Source organism: Carassius auratus, chromosome 7, assembly GCF_003368295.1.
Source record: "Carassius auratus strain Wakin chromosome 7, ASM336829v1, whole genome shotgun sequence".
Classification (NCBI taxonomy): Eukaryota; Metazoa; Chordata; class Actinopteri; order Cypriniformes; family Cyprinidae; genus Carassius; species Carassius auratus.
The window spans coordinates 30,091,625-30,113,407 of NC_039249.1; the positions used below are offsets into that span (position 1 = coordinate 30,091,625).

The window sequence follows — 21,783 nt, forward strand, 5'->3', positions numbered from 1 at the left end:
GCACATAAGAATTGTTGGCATGCTTTAATTATTATGGAAATAATTTACTTTGAGTGCACCCAAAAAATACAATTAGCCAAAAAATCTACTCACCCTATGGTAGTTGAGTTTATTTTCTTATCAAAACAGATTTGGTGATGGTCAGCATTGCATCACTTGCTCACCAATGGATCCTCTTCCATGAATGGGCACCGTCAGAATGAGAGCCAAACAGCTGATAAAAACATCTCAATAATCCATGTGACTCCAGTCAATCTTTGAATGTCTTGTGAAGTGAGAAACTGTGTTTGTAACAAACAAATCCATCAATAAAGCATTGGTACTGTCGCTTGTGAGAAAAATACAAATCCATAATCATTAATAATGCTTCCTCAATTTTAACAGCACCCATTCACTGCAGAGGATCCATTGTTGAGCAAGTGATGCAATGCAAAATTTCTCCAACTCTGTTTTTGATGGACTGAGATGAGTACATTTTCAGCAGATTTTTATTTTTGGTTGAAATATTCCATTAAGTGCAAATTGAATGCAATATTTTCTGTCACTTAAAGGAGTCATATGATGTTGCTAAAAAGAACATTATTTGGTGTATTTGTGTTTATGCAGTTTAAGGTCAAAAAAACATTATTTTCCACACACTGTACATACTGTTTATCATCTATGCCCTGCCTTTCGCAAACATGTTTTAAATTATTATTTTTAAAAGCTCATCATTCTCAAAAGCGAGGTGTCTTCTGATTGAGCAGCTATTCAGTGCATTATGATTGGCCGAATACCTCAAGCGTGTGACGGCAATTATTTCTAGTCGGGTCCTCTTTTGGAAGGCCAAACAAAGTAGTTTTGCTTTCACAATGAAACACAGCATCACATACGGTGGGCTAGAGAACGGCTTGCCCGGTGGATTCGACTAAGGAGCATGCGGCAACCACATGTGACGACCCTGTGGACTCCGCCACAATGAAAGCCAATCTACAGCGTGAAGTTGATGTATTTCCTCAGCAACCAGCACGGATCAGCTCTTGCCATGAAGAGGCAAATATTGTCCTCTTTTGGAAGGTCAAACAAAGCATCTCCACAACATGGCGGTGCGGCATCAACAATACAACAGCGAGGATAAAAGTTACGCCTTCTTTCTTTGCGAGAACATTTGAACATAAAATGTCAATTTAAAGTTAAAATGTATCATAGTTCAAATTTATATTAAATGCAAGTAGACAAACTCGTCATGTAGTAAAGCAGTGAACTAGTGTTTACCTATTTAAGTAGAATTTAAGTGCACTTTCATGATTAGTTCTGTTTTCTTTGAAATATGTTTAAAGTGTAGTGCTGAATACTGGCTAACTGGCTGCAATTTCTATTGAAAATGTTGTATTTAAAAATATATGTAATGATGAAGTTAGTTTATTACATTTAAAATATATTAACCCTAAATGTAATAGTTAATACCATACTGCAATTAAAATAAGTGTAGTTCTTTAAAGCATGACAAAAGACAGAATCTTATGCTGAAAACTGGCTGTTCTTGGCCAGAATAAGAAGAAAAGTGTACCAGAATTTATACTGGCTACAAAGGGCTAAGCTCAATTGGATAGTTCACTAAAAAAAAATTAATTCTGTCATCATTTTCTCACCCTAATGTCATTCCAAACCCATAAGACTTTCATTCATCTTTAAAACAAAAATTTTATTTTTAATGACACCTCATATGTCCCTCCATTGAAAGTCCATTCCACCCACACTTCAAAAAGTCGAATCGAAGTCTTACTGAATGTGTTTGGGACAACTTAAAGCTGCAGTAGGTAACTTTTGTAAAAATATATTTTTTACATATTTGTTAAACCTGTCATTATGTCCTGACAGTAGAATATGAGACAGATAATCTGTGAAAAAATCAAGCTCCTCTGGCTCCTCCCAGTGGTCCTATTGCCATTTGCAGAAATTAATCCGCTCCCGGTAAGAAACAACCAATCAGAGCTGCGGTCCGTTACTTTGTTTGTGTTCAAAATGTAGAAAAATGTATATAATAAGCGAGTACACCATGAATCCATTTTCCAAACCGTGTTTTTAGCTTGTCCTGAATTTTAGATTGCTTCGGGGGTACCGCGGCGGAGTAACCCAGTACCTTTGTGATTCTTCATAGACATAAACAGAGAGAAGTAGTTCCGGCTACGATGTTCTTCCGCTAGACGCAAGCAGTTCTGTTTATTAACCGCTAGAGCGTCAAAAGTTACCTACCGCAGCTTTAATGTAAGTAAATGATGAATGATGACAGAACTACCCTTTTAAACTATTATGACTCCCAGTATGTTTTTTCGCTGGTTAGAGCTGGCTTGGTCTGATTCAGCTTCCTGTAGATCATCCCTGGTGGCCCTCATGAAAACAAAAACTAAAAAACCCAAAGCATTGACCAGCATATTTCCAGCAGGATGTGGTGTCTTGATCATTTGAACTCATATTCATTGCCCGGACTGGTAGAGGATGGAGTTTGGTAAAATAAGGCTCATGTTGTCCTCTTCAGGAGGCTGCTGGAGCGTGTGCAGACAGAGGCCAGCAGCAGCAGACAGGAGGTCCTGAGACTCCAGCAAGAGAAACAGCAGATCCAGAAAGAGCTGGATGTCAACAGAGAGACCGTCTCAGCCCTGCAGACTAAAGTGAGAGCCACTTCACACTCATCCTGAGCTTTAAATGGCAGCATTATTAAACAAAAGTGCTTAACAAAGCCCCCTGTAAGGTCATGATCCACTGTATTGATCTATATCGATTACTGTGTGCCTGAGGAACCACGCATGCTTGCATGCATTCTCGTGCGTGTCTGTGGTTTTGTGGAAAGAGCATGAGCTCCACATGTTTGTGTAAACCTGAAGCTCATGAAATCCAGCACGATTCAAGAATAATCCATCTAGTGGAGAAAAGAAAATCTCAAAGTGTACTTTCAGGACAATTTCATGCTTTTTTTGCTAATTTGATTAGTGACCTAGAAATAGTACTGATTATTTAATATTTCTCATTAATTCTACATATTAAATTTGTTTGTTTTAACTTCCTTAAAATTCTAAAACTTTCTGTATATTTTCTGATTTAAATTAGAATTTGAATCCATTATGGCCTCAGACTTGTGCACACTTTTGTTTAATGCTATGAACTTGGTAAAAAATCTCAAATATGAATATCATTTAGCAACCTCCAAGTTATGATGTATTGTAAATGATGCAAATGTGCACAAATCAGGTAGAAAAATGATTTCATTGCTCTACTCTGCTCTGAAGAGATGTTAGTCTGAAGCAAAGCTGCTCACCTGGTTGTAAATTTACTCTTCTATCTTTAGAAACGTTTATAGATCTGATCCAAAAGTCAGTAACAGTTTCAAATTAATCTCCCTAATCCCAGTTTAATATCTGTCGTGCAGGAGTATATCTCTAAATTAGCCAGCCATATGAGTGAATATGTCAGCTTCACATCTTTCCAGATTATCTGAGAAGCTCTGCACTATTAGGAGGTCATATCATGGGGATTCAGATTTGCCTCAGTCTTTTGAAAATGAAAGAGTTTACGGTAATAAACGTACTGCAACTACTCCACATTTGTGTAGCAAAAATGACTATTTCAGAAATCCTTGGAAAAAATTATAAATAGCAAAAAAAAAAAAAATCAAGAAAAAATTATAAATAGATTAATAATTGAATTGCCATATATGATATATAAAAGTATGTATGTAGCCTATGTGATACAGTCAAAGAATGTGATTGTCAGATTGTCATCTGCGTGTGTGTGTGTGTGTGTGTGTGTGTGTGTGTGTGTGTGTGTGTACTGTAGATGTGTGAACAGGAGAAGCTTCTAAACACACATCAGGAGTGTGTTTCTGAGCTGCAGCTCACCATCCACAGACTGCAGGAAGAGGAAGTGAACAGGCAGACTCAGCTGCAGCTGTGCAGGAGAGAACTGGACACCAAAGATGAACAAGTGCAGAAGCACTACCAAGAGGTTATGGGAACACCACATATTAATAATAATCCATATAACCCATCCAAAGCTTGTCATTAGCCAGTACAAAGACTGTTTCAGTAATGAATCATTGAACTATGAGTTAGTAGGCCATATCTATTAACCTGGACAGAGCACTTTGTATCAGCTGTTTGAGTTAGTTAACTATATTGTAATCAATAATTTAAAGGAATTGTTAAAATATTATGTTTTAAAAAGTATATTTTTAAAAGTCTCTTATTCTAACTACGGCTACATTTATATAAACAAAAATACTGTTAATATAATGTAAATCATTTTCTGTTGTAATACATTTTTAGTTTTACATTATTCCTGTGATGGCCATCCTAAATTTACCAGTTTTCTTCATTGTCACCTGATCCTTCAGAAACCCAGCTATTAAAATGTATTAAACATGAACAAAAACTAATATATAAATATAAACTGAAATAAAATCTATAATATTGAAAACTTTTTATTTTTATTTTATCCTTTAAGTTTATATTTCCGTAATTTATAAAACCTTAATTTTATTTCTGCTAGTTATCGAAGTAACATTTTTCATGGTTGTTTAAGTTTCTTTACGTTTTTTTTTTTACATTTAAAACAAAAAATAACTAACTAAATAAACTTATAAATGACATAAAAAAGTAATAAAAATGAAAGAAACATAATATAAAATTTCAAGGCTTTTGAAGATCTTTTATAACACAGTGAAAGTATTTTGAATGCATCCTTGCTAAATAAAAGTATTAATTTCTTTCCAAAAAAAAAAACATTAAAATCTTATTGACCCCAAACTTTGAACAGTAGTGTAAGATAAATGTTCCTCTTTTCTCAGATGAGCGCTCTGCAGGCTACGGTGTCCAGGCTGAAGCTGGATCTGGAGCAGGAGCGGGACAAGGCCCATCAGAGAGGGAGAGAGCTGAGACTGGAGCTCAGCACAGCACAGGCCTCTCATAAAGAGTACATGGAGCTGGTACGCTCACTTCCACTAACACACAGACACGATGTGAACACACTGGAGACAGATATCACCGGTTAGCTGTGTGTTCTAGCTGGCTGAGTACAGTCGAGAGGTGACGGCCCAGAGGAGTGAGCAGGCCCGTCTGCAGCAGTGCCTGACCCAGCTGACAGAGGACAGGGAGACTCAGGAGGAGCGAGTCAGACAGATGAGTGCAGATCTACAGAGAGCGCTCCGAGAGAGCAGCTGCTCTCAGCAGGAGGTAGGACTGATGCATATGTATATTGAGATTCATTGTTCAGCCTATATTTGTCACCATTTACATTTTTAAATTGGCAAGACGATTTTATCCAAAGCGACTCACATATACATTTCATTCAATATATACTTTTTATTACTAGCTCCTGCATTCTCTGGGTAATCGAACCCTTGATCTTGGCATTGGTTGTCCTATTTAAGTATTCAGTAACATCAGCCAGAGGAACGTCAGCCACTAGATTGATTGCAGTTTTGTAGATGTATATGTATACGTCGTCATGATTTTGCCAAGTAAGACATGTTCCTGGATCAACATCTTTTGATGATCCTGGATCAACATTATTGTCCAAAAATAGACTTAACCCAATCCCTACCCCTGAACCTGACCCTACCCGTAATGTATTCCTAAAATCAGTGGGAAATGATAACTGATTAACAAGGGTGTAGAAGCACCTAACTCTGATTGTAAGCCTAAAACAGATATTTCCTGAAAAGTTACAGCTCAATTCTGATTGGTTGAATGGAATGTTGTTCCAGGAACCAGGAACATGTTGTACTTGGTGAAATAACCCTCGCCTTTTTTGAATGGTCTTAATTCAATAAAAAATGTAATATGCAAAATTTACTCACAAATGTAATATGTAAAGTAGCAACAAACTTCTTTATTTCAGCTTACATATTCAGTACCCATACGTGCAAAATTTGGTGCGAAATGATTAAAATGAATGCCATTGGTAATTTAAATGCATTTAGACTCACAATTAGGTCATCTGAAATTTTTGTTTTTCATTATTTTTCTTTTTATTTCAGCAGAACCTTTTTCTGTTTTAATGCAAATAAATGCCTACATAAAATCTGTTCCTTCCATAAAGTGATTGTGTCTTGGATTAAACGGTTCAATTCATATGGATTACTTTTACAATCTCTTTATGAGTTTTAATGGTTACTTGGACTTTCAATGGAGGGACTGGAATCTCTCAAATTTTATTTAAAATGTATTAATCCATGTGTAAGATATATTAAGATTAACCCAAATCTTATAGATTTGGAGTGACATGATGGCGAGTAAATGATGACAGAAATTTGAGTTTTGGATAAAGTACCTCCTAAAATCACACTGATAATACTGACTAATACTAATCCTATTGAAGCCACAAACCCAAACCTACACCTTAAATCTGATTGGTTGATAGGAATGTTCCAGAACCAGCAGTGATGTCCATAAGGAAGGGAGTTCTCTGACTTTGGCAAACCCCTCAGTGACACTTTGTCCTGAAGTACCTAAAACATGTACATAACTGCAGTGTAGGGCCAGTGTAGTTATTTAAACCTTTCACTCTCATTCATTCTTTAAGTGCTGTCAGGGTTGTAGGTTAACTCTAATTGGTTTTGGATAACCATCCTCATCATTTTATGGTCAGCAAACTCTACAGGATAACAATAAAACTGAAAAATAGAAAATAAAGTGTCTCCTCTGTCCAGGCCCTACTGTATACATACACACACTCACACATTCACACACAGTCAGACTGCAGAAATAATGATTATGCATGTGTGTTGTGCATCGGCTGTCTGTTTTCAGCTCTGGCTTTTAAAAATAATTGCTGTTGGTGCTGCAGCCGTATCAGAGGAAGGCCAGTAATGATTCTCGCCAGTCGTGTGGAACGTGGCATGCGAGGAAGCGGGCGGAGACAGACGCCTGAATAAAGGCAGTTAGGATGCCTGTGTGTGTGTTTGTCTGCCTGGCACATAATTATGGTTGCATAAGGTTGTGTTTTCATATGGTGTGTGTGTGTGTGTGTGTGTACGAGGTGCTATGATTAAAGCAAGTGTGTGTGCAAATATACTCGGGCCCCCGTCTATAAATCAGGTGTGAATTGAAGAAACTGATGAGTCGAGAATCTCATTTGAGTGTGTGTGGGGGATCACAGAGGGATTAGAGTTGGATATAAAGCTGCACAGGTGTCTGAGACTACCTCATAACCCACTCACACACACACACACACGCACGCAGCATTTTAATTGTCTTTCTCCTTTTCTTCACCGCTTTTATTGGCTCTCCTCTGCAGTGTGTGTGCTCTGGGTAAAGGTCACTCGCTCCGCCATCTTACTCCCTGACAACGTTACTAGCCATGAAACTTGTCTGCCTTTTCATTTGAGCTGAATTATATGTGTGTGTGTGTATAGAGAGAGAGAGAATTTTATCTCAACTTGTAACATTTCTCATTTGCATTTAGTTTACTTCAAGATATAATTCAACTTAAAGGCGTTGTTCACCCAAACATTTAAATTCTGTCATTAATTACTCACCCTCATGTCGTTCCAAACCTGTAAGACCTTTGCTCATCTTCAACAGAAAATAAGATATTTTTGATGAAATCCGAGAGCTTTAACCCTTTGTGAATGTCAATTTTGGGTGAACTATCCCAGAACTAAAGTAAATATACCAAAACTGTAATAGTATATCAATAATACTTAACACTGATACACACATACGTGATGAATAGAAAGTTATAAAGATTTTGTCTTTTTTTTTAAGTACATACATTATAAATGCTTTTACTGTCACATTTGATCAACTGAATCTTATCAATGCTTAATAGTTTCTTCAGACAAACCAGGAAATTCAAAGGTAAAAAGCTTAATACAGGCAGTTTTCCTCAAAATCAGGTCAGTTAAGTAGGAAGTGAACATAATAAAAGCTATTGTGAAGTTATGGTCTGTGCACATTAGGCCTTTAATCAGGACAGATATCTGTGTCTTCAGGCCCGGGCGTGTGAGGGGCGACTGGCGGAGCTGCACACCCAGATGACACGCTCACAGCAGTGTGCACAGCAGCAGATGACGGCCCTGCAGGCCAGAGACCAGGAAGTGCTCACGCTAAAGATGGAGATGGCCTCTCTCAGAGACAGCTACGCTGCTAAAGTAGCTCAGGTCAGCCACAGTGTCTAACCTCATTTCTATTAGTCTGCTGTGTTTCTATGTTCATCGTCTCTTCCTGTGCAGGTTGAAGCTTTGCTCTCACAGATGGACGCTGTCAGTCAGAAGTACAGCACAGCTGTGTGTGAGGCCGATGTTCTGCGGCGGTGTTTAGGAGACGCACGGAGTGACAGCTCTCGACTTCACAGGGAAAGCGAGCTCGTGGTGACCAATGTGAACCAGTGGGTGAAGGAGCAAAAGTAAGAGTCTTGTCTTCTGTATTCAACACAAATTATCTTTTTGGGAAGTAATCAGTCGGTAGCATGAAGTTGCATTACCACAGTACTTTTTAGTAAGTGTAAAAAGCTAAAAACACAGCTGTTGGAAAACTTGATTCTGATTCGGACAAATGTTTTTGTATAATGACAACTACATTGTATAATTGATCATGACAGGCATTGCCATTATTCTTAAAACTATTACAAATATTTTTTGGTCTACAGAAAATAAAATGTTATATTGGTTAAATATGAATACATATGCATAATTGTTAAATATTAAATATGTATAATATGTTAAATAGTAGATGAAAAATATAAAAAAAAATAGTAATGTTGCCTTGCCAACAGAAATAAATGTTTATGTTGAAGTACTAAAATTACTAAAACGGAAAATAAAAAGAATGTTTGATAGAAATATTCACAAAATCGCATAAAATGATGAAAACGTCACTATAATTAAAATAAACATATAACATAATAAATAATACTAAAATAACACTAAATTGCTAGTAAATTTCCCAAAAAAATTACAGAGAAATGGCAAGTAACACAATGAAATATATTGAAAGTAGAAAGAATTTCGTTTTTTGTTTGTTTGTTTGTTTGTTTTGTTAAACATACTCCAAAAAAAAAAGTTCCAAAAATATTTTTTTTGCTAGTTTTGCATCACTCCCATCTTTTCTATCATTAACAAAATAATAATTTCAACTCAAATAAGTACTTCATGACTATTTGTGTTTTCATATTTTGTATATATTTTGTATTTTATTAGTAGCTAATTAACAGTCGGTTATCACTGCCAAATAAACACCTTTATACTCTTTATTTAGAAATATTGAATACATTTGAATAAATGAAATATTATAGGAGTAGCTTTTTAAAGTGTTTAACAATTGTTTTTTGTAATTTGTTATGAGATTTACAAGCAATTCATGAGTGAAAACTTTTATTGTTTTGCTTTATGTTTTGCTGTACCTTCTTTTATCACACTTTTAGTGTTTATATTGCAATAATGACTGTCTGGCTGAGTAGTGTTTTCCCTTACGTAACATAAAATGTGAGATTTTACTGCATTACATGTCACAGATCGTATCCCATGTTGCACTGCATAGTTGCTGTTGAAACCAGTATATAGATTTACAAAGTCTAGAAAGTGTCTGTGGTGCATCAGAACTTTTGCATCTAGAGAGAGGCAGTGTTATAATGGCTGTATCATTATCATTCAGCATCATGGTTCATTGTGACAGCAGCTCACAGCTTCCTCACTGCAGCCCATTATCTCTGCCCCTGCTCCACTCCAGGCACACTAATGAGAAACTGGCACTCAAGATCAAGGACCAGAGCAGGAAGATCATCCACCTGACAGCTGAGAGAGAGTAAGCCCCGCTCACCCTGTCCACAGCTGTTTCCGCTCTTCTCAGATGGAGTGTGTACAAACATGCATTTTAGGTCCAAGTAGCAGGGAATGTGCATGCAAAGATACAGAGAGAAATGGGATAAGGTTGTAATGTTTGTCCTGTCTTCATGCAGTCACCTTCAGGAGAATGTGAAGGGTTTGCAGGGGGAAATCCGGAGGCTGAAAGCAGAGCTGGATAAGCAGAGCGACTGAAGGTAACACACACTCCAGCGCAAAGCCTCTAGTTCAAAATTCAAAGTTGAAGACAACATGAAGCTGAAGTTTTTAACTGACTTTACTACCGTATTTCAGAGTGAAACAGTTATTGAGTAAGGAAAACAAATGTTGAGCAGTTTCTGATTGGACTGTGAGAGCTGGTCATCGCTTACAGAAAAGGAGGCAGATCTGAACGCAGTTGGCTTAGACACTGAGTTAGTCGTATCACAGGAAGAGCATGCCACAACACTCTGGTTAAAGATTTGAAAAAGTAAAAAAAATCAATCAATTATACACTACCGTTCAAAAGTTGAAGCAGTACAATTTATTTATTTTTATTTCTATTCAATTATTATTATTTGTATTTATTTTTTTTAATTAGAGGCACATTACATTTATCAAAAGTGAAAATTGTTAATGTTACAAAAGGTTTGTATTTCAAATAAATGCTGTTCTTTTAAATTATTAAAGAAGCCTGAAAAATACGTATCATGTCTTCCACAGAAATATTTAGCAGCACTGTTTTCAACATTGATAATAATCAGAAATGTTTATTGAGCAGCAAGTTATGTTATATTACTATATTAGAATGATTTCTGCAGGACAATTATGTGAGTGGACTAATGAGGCTGAAAATTCAGCTTTGAAATAAATTACATTTTAAAATGTATTAAAAAGAAAATTGTAATAATTTTTCACAATATTACTATTTCAGTTTTTGATCAAATAAATGCAGCCTTGATGAGCATAAGAGACTTTAAAAGCATTCAAAAATATGACCCCAAATATATATACAATTAATTCACAGCTCAATTGCTCACAATAAGTCCAGTAACTTAAGATTGTTAAGAAAATCCTTTTTGGTTTCATGTTTTATTTATTTATATATATATATATATATATATATATATATATATATATATATATATATATGTGTGTGTGTGTGTGTGTGTGTGTGTGTGTGTGTGTGTGTGTGTGTGTGTGTGTGTGTGTGTGTGTGTACAGTATATATATATATATCGATTAGATTATAGATTGTCTTTGATCCTGTAATTGGTCACTATCTTAGTCACTGGCTTGCATTGTAATTTTACATGGTCCTGCTGTGTGTTTTATCTGACAAATATGAAAGTACAAATAATCCATGTAGCCCTCCAGTGATCTACATGCATAATTATTATACCTACAACAAGATATTGTTACAAATCCTTGCCGATGGAGAGAATAGCATGCCACACTGCAGAAAATATCAGCTTTGCAAATATATTTTATGTATGCTACCCTGTAGAGTGTGTACTTCTCTTAATTTGTGTATTCTCAGGAATATATTTTGATAAGATTGCGGGATAAACAGGTCTTATATGCAGGTTTCGTCTCAAATCACCTGTCCAGTTTGATCTTTCTTCTTCTCCTCTTATAATTCCTGGATGATCCAGTGCTGGCCATTTCCTATCACACCTCCCCCTGTCTTATTATTTTCTTCTCTCTTCCTCTATTCTCTGTGATCCTGTACTCATGCATAACATCAGCAAGGCCATCTTTGTTGTGATTAAGTTGGTATTTCTATTAGATGCAGAGAAAAGGTGTCCTATACCCACAGTTGAAGGTGCGTGTCACCATTAGCCACCTCATTCTGGAGCGCCTGTCCTCTCACCACGCAATGATCCCACTCTGTAGGTACAGGCTTATCCTCTGTAATGGGGTCTGGTCTGATTCACACTTGTGAAATTGGAAAGGAGGAGTCTAGAGATGATTGGAGAACTTTTGGCGTAGTAGCAGCCGAGGGCTGGCGCACAATCATTGGGGCGATGTTGACCGTTGATCCATTCTCCTTCCTGTTTGTTCTGAAGGTCCAGGACCTGCTCCACATGCCACCTTATTGATGAAGGAGAAGGAGCAGGAGAGTCAGAGACCTGCTCAGGCCTGACTTTACAGAGTTACAGTATTAACCCCAAAATGAAAATTTTGTCATGAATCACTTTTTGTTGGTAGATGTAAAACCAGTAGAAAGGACAAACAACATCCACACTGCCCAACCAAACCAAAGTAAAGCTCAGCTAATATTCTTCTAGGACACCCCAAGTCCCTTCAGGAGAGAGTAAATACAAATAAATAGATAGGAGAGGAAATGGCTTGTAGGCTTGTGGTTTATTTATGGCAGGCAGGGCTTCTTCTGCATGCATGGATTCCCAGCTTTCATTAAGTGTCATTACTAGAGCTCTTAGGGCAGGTGTGGCCTAACAAATCTACTGAGACCTGACATACAGCCCGAGTCGAGGCAGCATGTATATAGATGGACTCTTCCCAGAAGAAGGGGCTTGATCCTTTGGATGAGTAGATTCAGCTGTTAGTAAATACAGAACAGTATGACCGCTTGATTTGTTGTGATAAATAACTTATAATAGCCTCAGTCGTTCCATCAGAAAGCGATGGTCGTGTTTATACCACTGCGGAGGAGGGCATATATGGTCGCATTTAATGGTCGCGCTCTTAAGCTTTTTTTTAAAAATGAGAAATAAAAAAGAGATGCTTTTACAAGACATGCTTTCCCCCCAAAGCTCGCTATTCATTAGCAATTTCCACTTTCCAGTTGACTTCTTGCAGCGTCTCCCTGATTGATGGAAAGCCTGCCATGTTTATTTGGATATCAGGGAATGAAATATTCATATTGTACGCTCTTCCAAGCAAAAGTTATCTGGGTGCAGCGTAAATGGTACTTGGGATTAGATTTTCACAGCAGATTGCAGTTATTAAAGAGAAAAAAAGGAGGGGGTTACAGGGAAGCTGCCATCTTCTGGGGAGGCAATCTATTTCTTTTCACGCAGACTTGGAGCGGCTGCATAGCCTCTTAATGCACTGGAGCAAAAGTGCTTTGGTCCGCAACCTTTCACGCCTTCCTCTCCCTTTTATATGATTGAATACTTAATAACTTTGACTTTGCTTTGAAAGCCCGCGCCATGGGGCCTGTTCGGTTGGCTCGTGGTGAGGCTGGCGTACCTGAGTGTTTGTCTGCTGCTAAGTGCCCTTATTACCAGCTGTCTGTCAGCCTCTTTTGGACATCATTTCGCAATCTTTATCTTAATATGAGTCTGACTATTAGGCTGCTTTCACACCTATGATGTGTTTTTTTGTCTCTTATGATTGTTGCTTGTCACATTGTACAATGTGACCCGGGTAGGATCTTGGTTAAAAGCCTGTGCAGCCTGTGCAACATTATTTATTTTTTATGTCAGGCTGTGTAATAGTTTGGACATAACTGACAGCGTTTACTGGGGATCAATCGCGTCATATGCTCATTGACTTGCAAAAATAAAAATGGTACTTTGCATGCTAGAAATGAGTGAAATTTGACGGTTTCTTTACATGACAACAATTTTACTAAAAACTAAGTTTTTCCTTTGCTTTTTTGAAAAGTTTCAAAGATGATAGCATTGTCTAAAATGATCCCTGTTCACACAGATCCACAAACTAAACTACTGGATACACAACAATAACAGTCCTACATTGACAAGTGTTTGTGTCAAGGAGTTTAGAGGTACTTGCAACTCTGGTTTAAAAGAGTAAAAGGCATTTTTGTAACTCATAACTTCTGGAGAGAAGTAGTGCAGACACTGGACAAACGTTTCAGTTTCCATGTGTTGTCCAATGGTCTTCCCAAATGCTATCAAATGGAGTGTACTTTGAAAGGCTGTGTGTTCAGCTGTGTTTGTATATTTGGTCAGTAATGAAATAAATCTTTTACAGTTCTTTTCCCAGTTTGTCAAGTGCAACAAATGTGGCCACTTAACACAAAGCTTTTGTTCAATTTCTTTATCCAAACCTGACACCACCTCTAGTCACTTTTCACATTGTACCTTTGATTCCAAACTCCAGTGTGTTATTTAGGTATGCACTCTATTATTTAGTTTTGTAATACATTTCCCAAATGCATGTCCATCTTTTATATTTACTTATATATACTTTACTTATAATATCAACATGTATTGATGGGTTTTAGGACGGATATTCATGTACATATAATACATATGACCAAAAAATGTATAACACGTACATAAATACACATACAGTAGATATATTTGTTTATATATAATATTGTTACAATTCTTATATGTGGTGAAAGCTGCGGTGTGAATTTGTACTTAATGAAGCCCTTTCTATTCCACCATAAGTGCTGTGGTTGTAGGCTTTTTATTCACGTCGCCTGACTCTTTGCACATGCTGAAAGGTCAGCTGTATACGATGAGCATTCGTGTCAAATCTGAAACATGTTTTAGGCATACAGTAAGTGGGAAAAGACTACCTTACGATGAAACAAATCTTACAATTCACTAAGTTTGTCTCAAATGCAAATAATCATATACTTTACAAGCCAACAAACCTGATTTTACCTATGTCCCCAGCAGAGTCACTTTTCACATTTACCTTTGAATCCAAACCCTAATATGCTGCCGTCATCAACTATAATTTTTCTTGCGTTTTTATTTTTATGTTTTTGTCACTTTGAATTCAGCACCAAATCTTTAAACACATGACACAGCACTTGCATTAGTAGCTCACTTCCGTTACTTGCAAACAGATAATTTTCCTATTAAGTGCTGTCAAACGATTAATCGCGATTAATCGCATGCGAAATAAAAGTTTTCATTTACATAATATATGTGTGTATACTCTGTAAATTTATTATGTATATACAGTATAAATACACACACATGCATGTATCATATCAGAAAATGTTATATCAATTATATATATATATATGTGTATGTGTTCATATGTATTCATATATATTCAGATATATATATTTAGATGTAATATAAATTATTAAATTAAATTAAAAATATATAAACTATATGAATATGTAAATACATACATATATACAAATATATACTCTATGTTTGTGTATTTATAAACACATAAATACTAATAGATAATAAATAAGTTATCAAACATATATTATGCAAACAAAAACCTTTATTTTGGATGCAATTAATCGCGATTAATCGTATGATAAAGGTTTGGTCCAAATGTTCAAATAAATTGCACCCCAGACCATCTTTTGAAGAGAACTCAGTTGCTGTTTATAAGAAAATGAACCAAACTCTGAAGTCAAATGGCACCAAAAGCTGTAGTGTGAAAGTGTCCTTAATGAAGCGCTATCTATTCCTCCGTAAGTGCTGTGGTTGTAGGCTTTTTATTCAGGTGGCAACTGTCTCTCTCTCTCTCTCCCTCCATCCCCCTTTCCCTGACACGCACAGAGCTCATTAGCACATGGCGTGCTCGCAGCCCTCGCCGAATGTGACCCTGCCTAATTGTGCAGCAGGTTCATTTGCTCGCCCTGCATGATGTAGTGATTGCTTATTTGTTCTCCTCAGGGCTTCTCTCGCACATTAAAATGATTGACTCATTTCATTCAGGGTACATTTACCGAGCTTTACTTGATAAGCTCATGCCCAAGCTACCCACGTCCATCTTATTCTCATGCTCAAAAGTTCTAATGTCTACCACTGCGGATTATTATTCATACAGCTGATTGTTTCCCCGGTTAATTATCTGGGTTTGAATAATTTTGCATGCGCGAGCCTGTTTATCCTTCCAGAATTAAGCAGCGCAAAAGGTCTCGCATTAGCCATGCCGCTGAAGTCGCCGATGAGCCCATTGTGTATGCTAAGCTGTCTGAAGCAGACAGTGAATTTCTCCTTAAATAAAGGGTGAAATTTGCATGCGGCAACAGAGACATGGTGTGAAAAAAAGGAGATACATATTTAGCTAATAAGCTGGATTTGTTTTCCACAGAGACCATAAGGCTTGACTAAAAACCTTGATGAACTGTTCAAAAATGAGAGTCCTCATTATATTATATGTATCTTCATATGTAGCCTTTGACCTTTCATCTTCCACACAACAGTGGTCAGACCTGCTCTCAGAAATCAAAAGCAGAGGTAGAAAGAGAGAAAGAGAGAGATGCAGCTAGAGTAGAATATTTATCTGCCAGTATCATGAGTGAGAGTGTAATCATGATGAACGTGTCTGGAAATAATGGTTGTTTGGTTAATTGGAGGAGCCCATTGAAGCAGTAATGGTCTTGTTTATGAGGTGGCTGTAAATAAAATTGCATGTTTTTTTGTTCTTTCAGTGAAGAATGAGGCAGAGGAAGAAGAAAGCACTTCCTGACCACCAGCAGCACGAGTCTGTGCCAGTCAGTGTCTGATCGACGTGGATGGCTATAGAACTGCAAACAAACTCTTGGATCCTTTCTTCAACACTGACTCGATGAGTTCAAGAATAATGTGATTATCAGATGATGACCTCATGACATATAATTGTCCAAAATAGCCAATCAAATCAATTTGCCAACTTCTGTCCATCAAACGTACTTAATTGTCTGTCATACAATTTACTTTCTGTCTCCTATTTAGCAAATTACCAGCATTATGGTAAAAAAGTATGGTCTTGTTATGGTGCATGTACTTCAGATACCAGGTATGCTGAGAGGCATGTGAATGCAGTTTTGTTTGTTCCATTCCTGAAAGCTCGTTAGTCTTGAAAAAATACTAAACATCTGAATGATCATCCAAAAGCAAAACATCTCTATGCTTGCACAAAGGAAAGGAGTAGTAGAATACAGTGTGATCAATGTAAAAAAAAAAAAAAATGAGACTCATTATGTTCCTGGTTGTAAAAAATACTGGTTGTAAAAATGTGTGAATACTGTAGAATGTGCATGCAAAATGTATATAACGATTCAGATTTTTGACCTATAAATTTCATGGTTTAAGGCTGGTGCACAGACCCAAAATCAGCAAATGATCAGTTCATGCAAATTTTTTTTTGATCTTTTTGTTGTTAATGCCATGGCCTACTGTTTGAGCTTCAGAAAAGCACACACACACAAAATTAAACTTAAAAATGTAGGGGAAAAAATAAAAATACTGTTTATAATGTTATTATAACTGATGTTTTAAAAAAAATAGTTGTTTTAAGATCGTTTTAAAAATCGTTTACTTTTTTGTATTGTGCAAAAAAATATATTTTTTTTAGTTTTTTTTTTTTATTAACTAATTTTAGTAATAATTTTTTTAGTTTAATAGTTTTTACCGTATTTTTATTTTGTGTGTGTGTGTGTGTGTGTAAAAACAATTACATCCAGAATATTAGCACAATACGAGGGATAAATAGCACTCTGCTTTTTTAAGACATTGACATTCATTAATTTTTCATTAAATACAAAGACCGCATAAATGTAGCCAAACTTTAATTTAAGAAAAAAACACACCAAAAATGCACTTGTCCTGTTTGCATCTGCAGAAAGTGTCCATTACACATTATATTACATTACATTTATTCATTTAGCAGATGCTTTTATCCGAAGCGACTAACAGATGAAGACAGTGGAAGCAATCAAAAACAACAAAAAGAGCAATGATATATAAGTGCTATAACAAGTCTCAGTTAGGTTAACACAGTACACGTAGCATGGGATTTTAACTAATATAATAAATAAAAAGAAACAGATAGAATAGAAAAAGAATAGAGCAAGCTATGTTAGAGGTCTTATATATATATATACATATATATATACACACACACACATACACATAATTGCATAATAAATGAAAAGAAAACCGAATACAAAAAGATTAGAAAGGTAGTTAGATTTTTTTAAGAATAGAATTAGAATAGTGAGTGTTAAAGTTAGAGGGTGAAATAAAGATGGAAGAGATGTGTTTGAAGCCGATTCTTGAAGATGGCTAAGGACTCAGCTGCTCGGATTGAGTTACATTACATAATTTTCTTGTTTATTAATGTCAATATTTGTCAACTTTCTAGCTGCTTCACACTTAGCTAGAGTTTCCTTTGTAATTTCACTATGTTCTAATCTTCTACATTTAGCGTTTCAGATGAATAACCTGATACAAAAGCCTGTGCTTTCTGTTTTTCTGCACAGTGATTTTAAGTAATTTATTCCAAAATCATCAGGTACATAATTCGCATATACATCACCGACTCGCATTGTCAAGTCATAAGTAACTAAGTATCTGATGCCCCTCGTGTTCATTTATATACAGACATCAGCTGCTGATTTATTTTTGTCTTTCAAATCAAATTTGTTGAAGTGCAATACTTCATTTTAATGAACATTCTACTGTGAAGTGCCTGGTTACATTTCTAGTTTACAGAGATGAATGAGAGTGTGAATTCTACTGGCAAGTAAAGTTTCAATGCTGCTTCTGTCATAGTTTGTGGTTTAAAAAAGTTGAAGGTAATGCTTGCATTATTTGTATATTAATCAATCATGTAATAATGCCTCATATGACTGATACCTAACATTTTAATGGATTATACGTTAAAGGAAAAGATTTCAGTGATGTTGTATCATTAATACGCATTACAACATAAATAGCACTTTTAAATGATTAAATAATGTCATGCCTTATTCACATCATCATGTGAAACACAAATCAGTCAATAAATCTGATGCATGTTTGTATTTGGCAGCTTTCTTAACTAGTCAGGATTAAATGAAACCATTTCAGTGGATGACTCCTTACATGTCAAGTGCATGCTTTTAATTTTTCTATTTTAAATAACGATGCTATTTATAATAAAATCCTCTGCTGCTGCTCTGATGTGCATGTGGAGAGCGTGTCGGTGATTGAGGGCTTGTTTGAAGTGTTCTGAGTCAATGAGAGTTGAACCCCAAGTGACAAACTGTGAAATCAATAGACAACAGTCGATATCCAACACTTAAGGTGCCTGTTGAAAAAAAAAAAAAAAGGATGCCAATAATTGTTATTAATACTCCCAGAGATTTTCCCAGAGCACTGTTTAAGGCCAATCCAAGTGAAACCGACTTCTCAAACCCAATGGTGCCCTGAAGCTACGCAACCATAATCACATGCAAAACAAGGTTGTGATTATGTTAAATAATGAGGAAAGGCTGTGAACAATGGTGTAAATAATAAGTGAGTCATATGCATTTGTGTAGTGCTGTTGATCTTGGCACATCTCATTTTCAAGCTCATCTATGAGTGGGTTGTGTTCCAAGAAAGGCAATAAAGCAACTTTATGCATGTGATAATAGACAAATTATTTGTGATTGTTAAAATTGGGTAACAAGCAACATTTTAAAAAAATAGATGAAAGTGCTTTATTAATAATATCCTGATTTAAACACTATTTTATGCAATGTATGATTTGTCAACAGTAATAATTGTTTATTTTATTTATTTAATTTATCGTTCCACTCATAGGGAAATTATGGAAGCCTTTTCATCCACGGAATGCAAAAGAATTGTGAGATATAAACTCGCAATTACAAATTATAAACAGAATCGCAAGATATAAAGTAAAAATTGTGAGATATAAACTTTTTCTCACTATTGCGATTCTCACAGTTCAAATTTTTTTTTGCGCAGTTCTGACTTTCTTAGTATCATTTGTATCATGTAATTATGAGGGAAAAAACATCAGAATTGTGTGATTTTTTTTTATTTATTATTATTCAGTAGTGGAAATGGGCTTCCAAAAAACTGTATATATATAAAAAAATATTTTTTCAAATAAAAAAAAGACTACTGGAGTACATTTAACAAGAAAATATTATTTCAGTCTTTCTACTTTAACTTAAATTTAGCGTGTTACCATTTCTTTGTAATATTTGTGAACTTTACTAGCAAATTGTCTATTGGAGTTAAAATTGTATCAAGGTAAATCCTACACCATTTTTTTTTCCACTGTGATTGTTCAGACAGATTGTGGTTGCATCCAAATTTGTATATTTCCCTGTTTTGTAGTGAATGAAAACAGTATCCTAAATAAAAGTAGTAGTATCTCCAAATTCATAGTATTTGTAAAACACTAAATGTTGGTGAAAACTACCTGGATGACCTCTTTCCGCCGAGATTCTTCAGTTCACGTCAACGGACAAATTACCAAGTAAAACTAAATTATATAGCATACATTTTAACGATCATAAGGTAAGTAATTCTCCTAAATATGTACCTACTTATGTCTTTTTGGACAGCATGTCAGTAGTGAGGAATTTACATACAGTAGCTACAACAAGTGAACTCTGAGTGAGTCACTGAATCATTCAAGAACAAAACACCAATACAGAGTAGACAAAATAGACAAAGTGGCCTAAAACAAAGACACATTCACATTTATTGTATAAAACATGACACTGGCAGAGCTGTGATATCAGAAATGATTTATTTTAAATGGGACGGTTTATTGAACGTAGACAAAATATATTTTAAAATGCTACATATCCATATGGTGTACAATATTGAGCTCATACTCAGAGGAAAATAAAAAATATGTTTTATTCAGAGGCAATATATATATATATATATATATATATATGTATATACACACAACTATTGTAACCAATCTTCCACTTGCCTTTTTTCATTCATAAAAAAGCAAAAGACCTTTTAGTATCATCCCAAAAACATTCACACTTCAAGTCGTGGCTCATGCATTAAAATGTAGAAAAGGTTATATTGACAGTAGTGCAGTCCGTTACCATTGAAATCTGAATGGAGACTCACTCTTTATTGCTTTTCTCTTTGTTGTCAATGACAAATACATGACATGATCCCTCCCTCTTTAGTCACCCTAAATCTGAGAGCGGAGCGGGAGGGATAAAATGAACAAGCTTCAAGACCCAAAGCATCTTGGGATCCCCGAGCTCATCTGTGAGGTGAGGTTTTACTCTTAAGCCACCGGCTCCTATTCACACGGACATCAAGGCCATTATAACTCCCTCCATCATCACCAAGACCTTCAGCTGAAATCTCTTGGAAAGATGACTGCAGGCACTGCCATTCAGGAAGAGGATCTTCAAATGTCAGCCAATATCAGAGATGTGCCTCATTAAAGAGGGCTGAGGGGGGCTTCTCCCCAAGACCATTATTAGAGGGAGGAGTTCAGGGGATATATCGTCTATAGTGGTCTGTCTATTACTTCATATGGCTAAAAACACTAAAAACTCTTCAGGGGAATAAGGGTAAAACATTTAACTAACAGATCCAGACCATCATTTCCTGTTTTGTTTTAAAAGTTTTCTGAAATATTTTTTTAATATGCAAATGGAGCTTTATTTAATTATATATGGACACATCTGCATACATTCTGAGGACAGAAATGTGAACAGTGTATAAAGCCAGGTTCAAAATTCTTGATTCATATTAATACCTCTTTTTATCGCTCCATAAATCAGAAATAGATGTGAATTCAGAGATATGAGAAATAAACCTCAGAATCCAGGACTAATTTACTCGCATTTCCAAATGTACTTCTCGCAATTCTGACTTTTTCCTCAAGTAAGTTGTGAAACAAATAAAAATAAATAAGATAAAAATGTGTGGCTTTTTATCTGACAACTGACTTTTTCTTGTAATTGCAAATGCATATCTCAATTTAGTTTATATTTTGCGGTTCTGACTTTTTTTGTTTTTCATAATTCTTGCAGTTCTGAGTTTATATCTCATAATTAAATCAGAATTGTGAGAAATAAAGTAAAACTGTGAGATATAATATCGGTTATGAGAAAATAAAATGTTCAAACTGCAATATATAAACTTTCTCTCCAGAGCTTACGTGACACAATTCTGAGGATGTTTTGTTTCTGCAAAAAAAGTTAAGAATGTTTTTCTTTTTTTTTTTTTCTTCTTTTTTTTCTTGAAACTGCAAAGAAAATCGTCCATCGATTTAAAGCACAGTGCAGGAGAAAAAGATTAGTTTTTAGAAAACAGCCTGTAACG

General features: G+C 35.7%; 1 protein-coding gene across 3 annotated transcripts in view; it reads left to right on the forward strand.

Moving 5' to 3' along the window:
* The window catches only part of pmfbp1 (polyamine modulated factor 1 binding protein 1), a 188,200-nt gene extending 171,272 nt beyond the window's left edge, over positions 1-16,928 (forward strand). For all 3 annotated transcript variants that reach the window (XM_026268380.1, XM_026268382.1, XM_026268381.1), the window contains 9 exons: positions 2,519-2,651; positions 3,814-3,981; positions 4,823-4,960; positions 5,040-5,207; positions 7,970-8,137; positions 8,210-8,382; positions 9,705-9,779; positions 9,934-10,014; positions 16,149-16,928. In XM_026268380.1, the coding sequence (XP_026124165.1) occupies positions 2,519-2,651; positions 3,814-3,981; positions 4,823-4,960; positions 5,040-5,207; positions 7,970-8,137; positions 8,210-8,382; positions 9,705-9,779; positions 9,934-10,012 (1,102 nt within the window). In that variant the 3' untranslated portion in view covers positions 10,013-10,014; positions 16,149-16,928. The remainder of the gene's footprint in view (positions 1-2,518; positions 2,652-3,813; positions 3,982-4,822; positions 4,961-5,039; positions 5,208-7,969; positions 8,138-8,209; positions 8,383-9,704; positions 9,780-9,933; positions 10,015-16,148) is intronic.
* Positions 16,929-21,783: the final 4,855 nt, after the last annotated feature.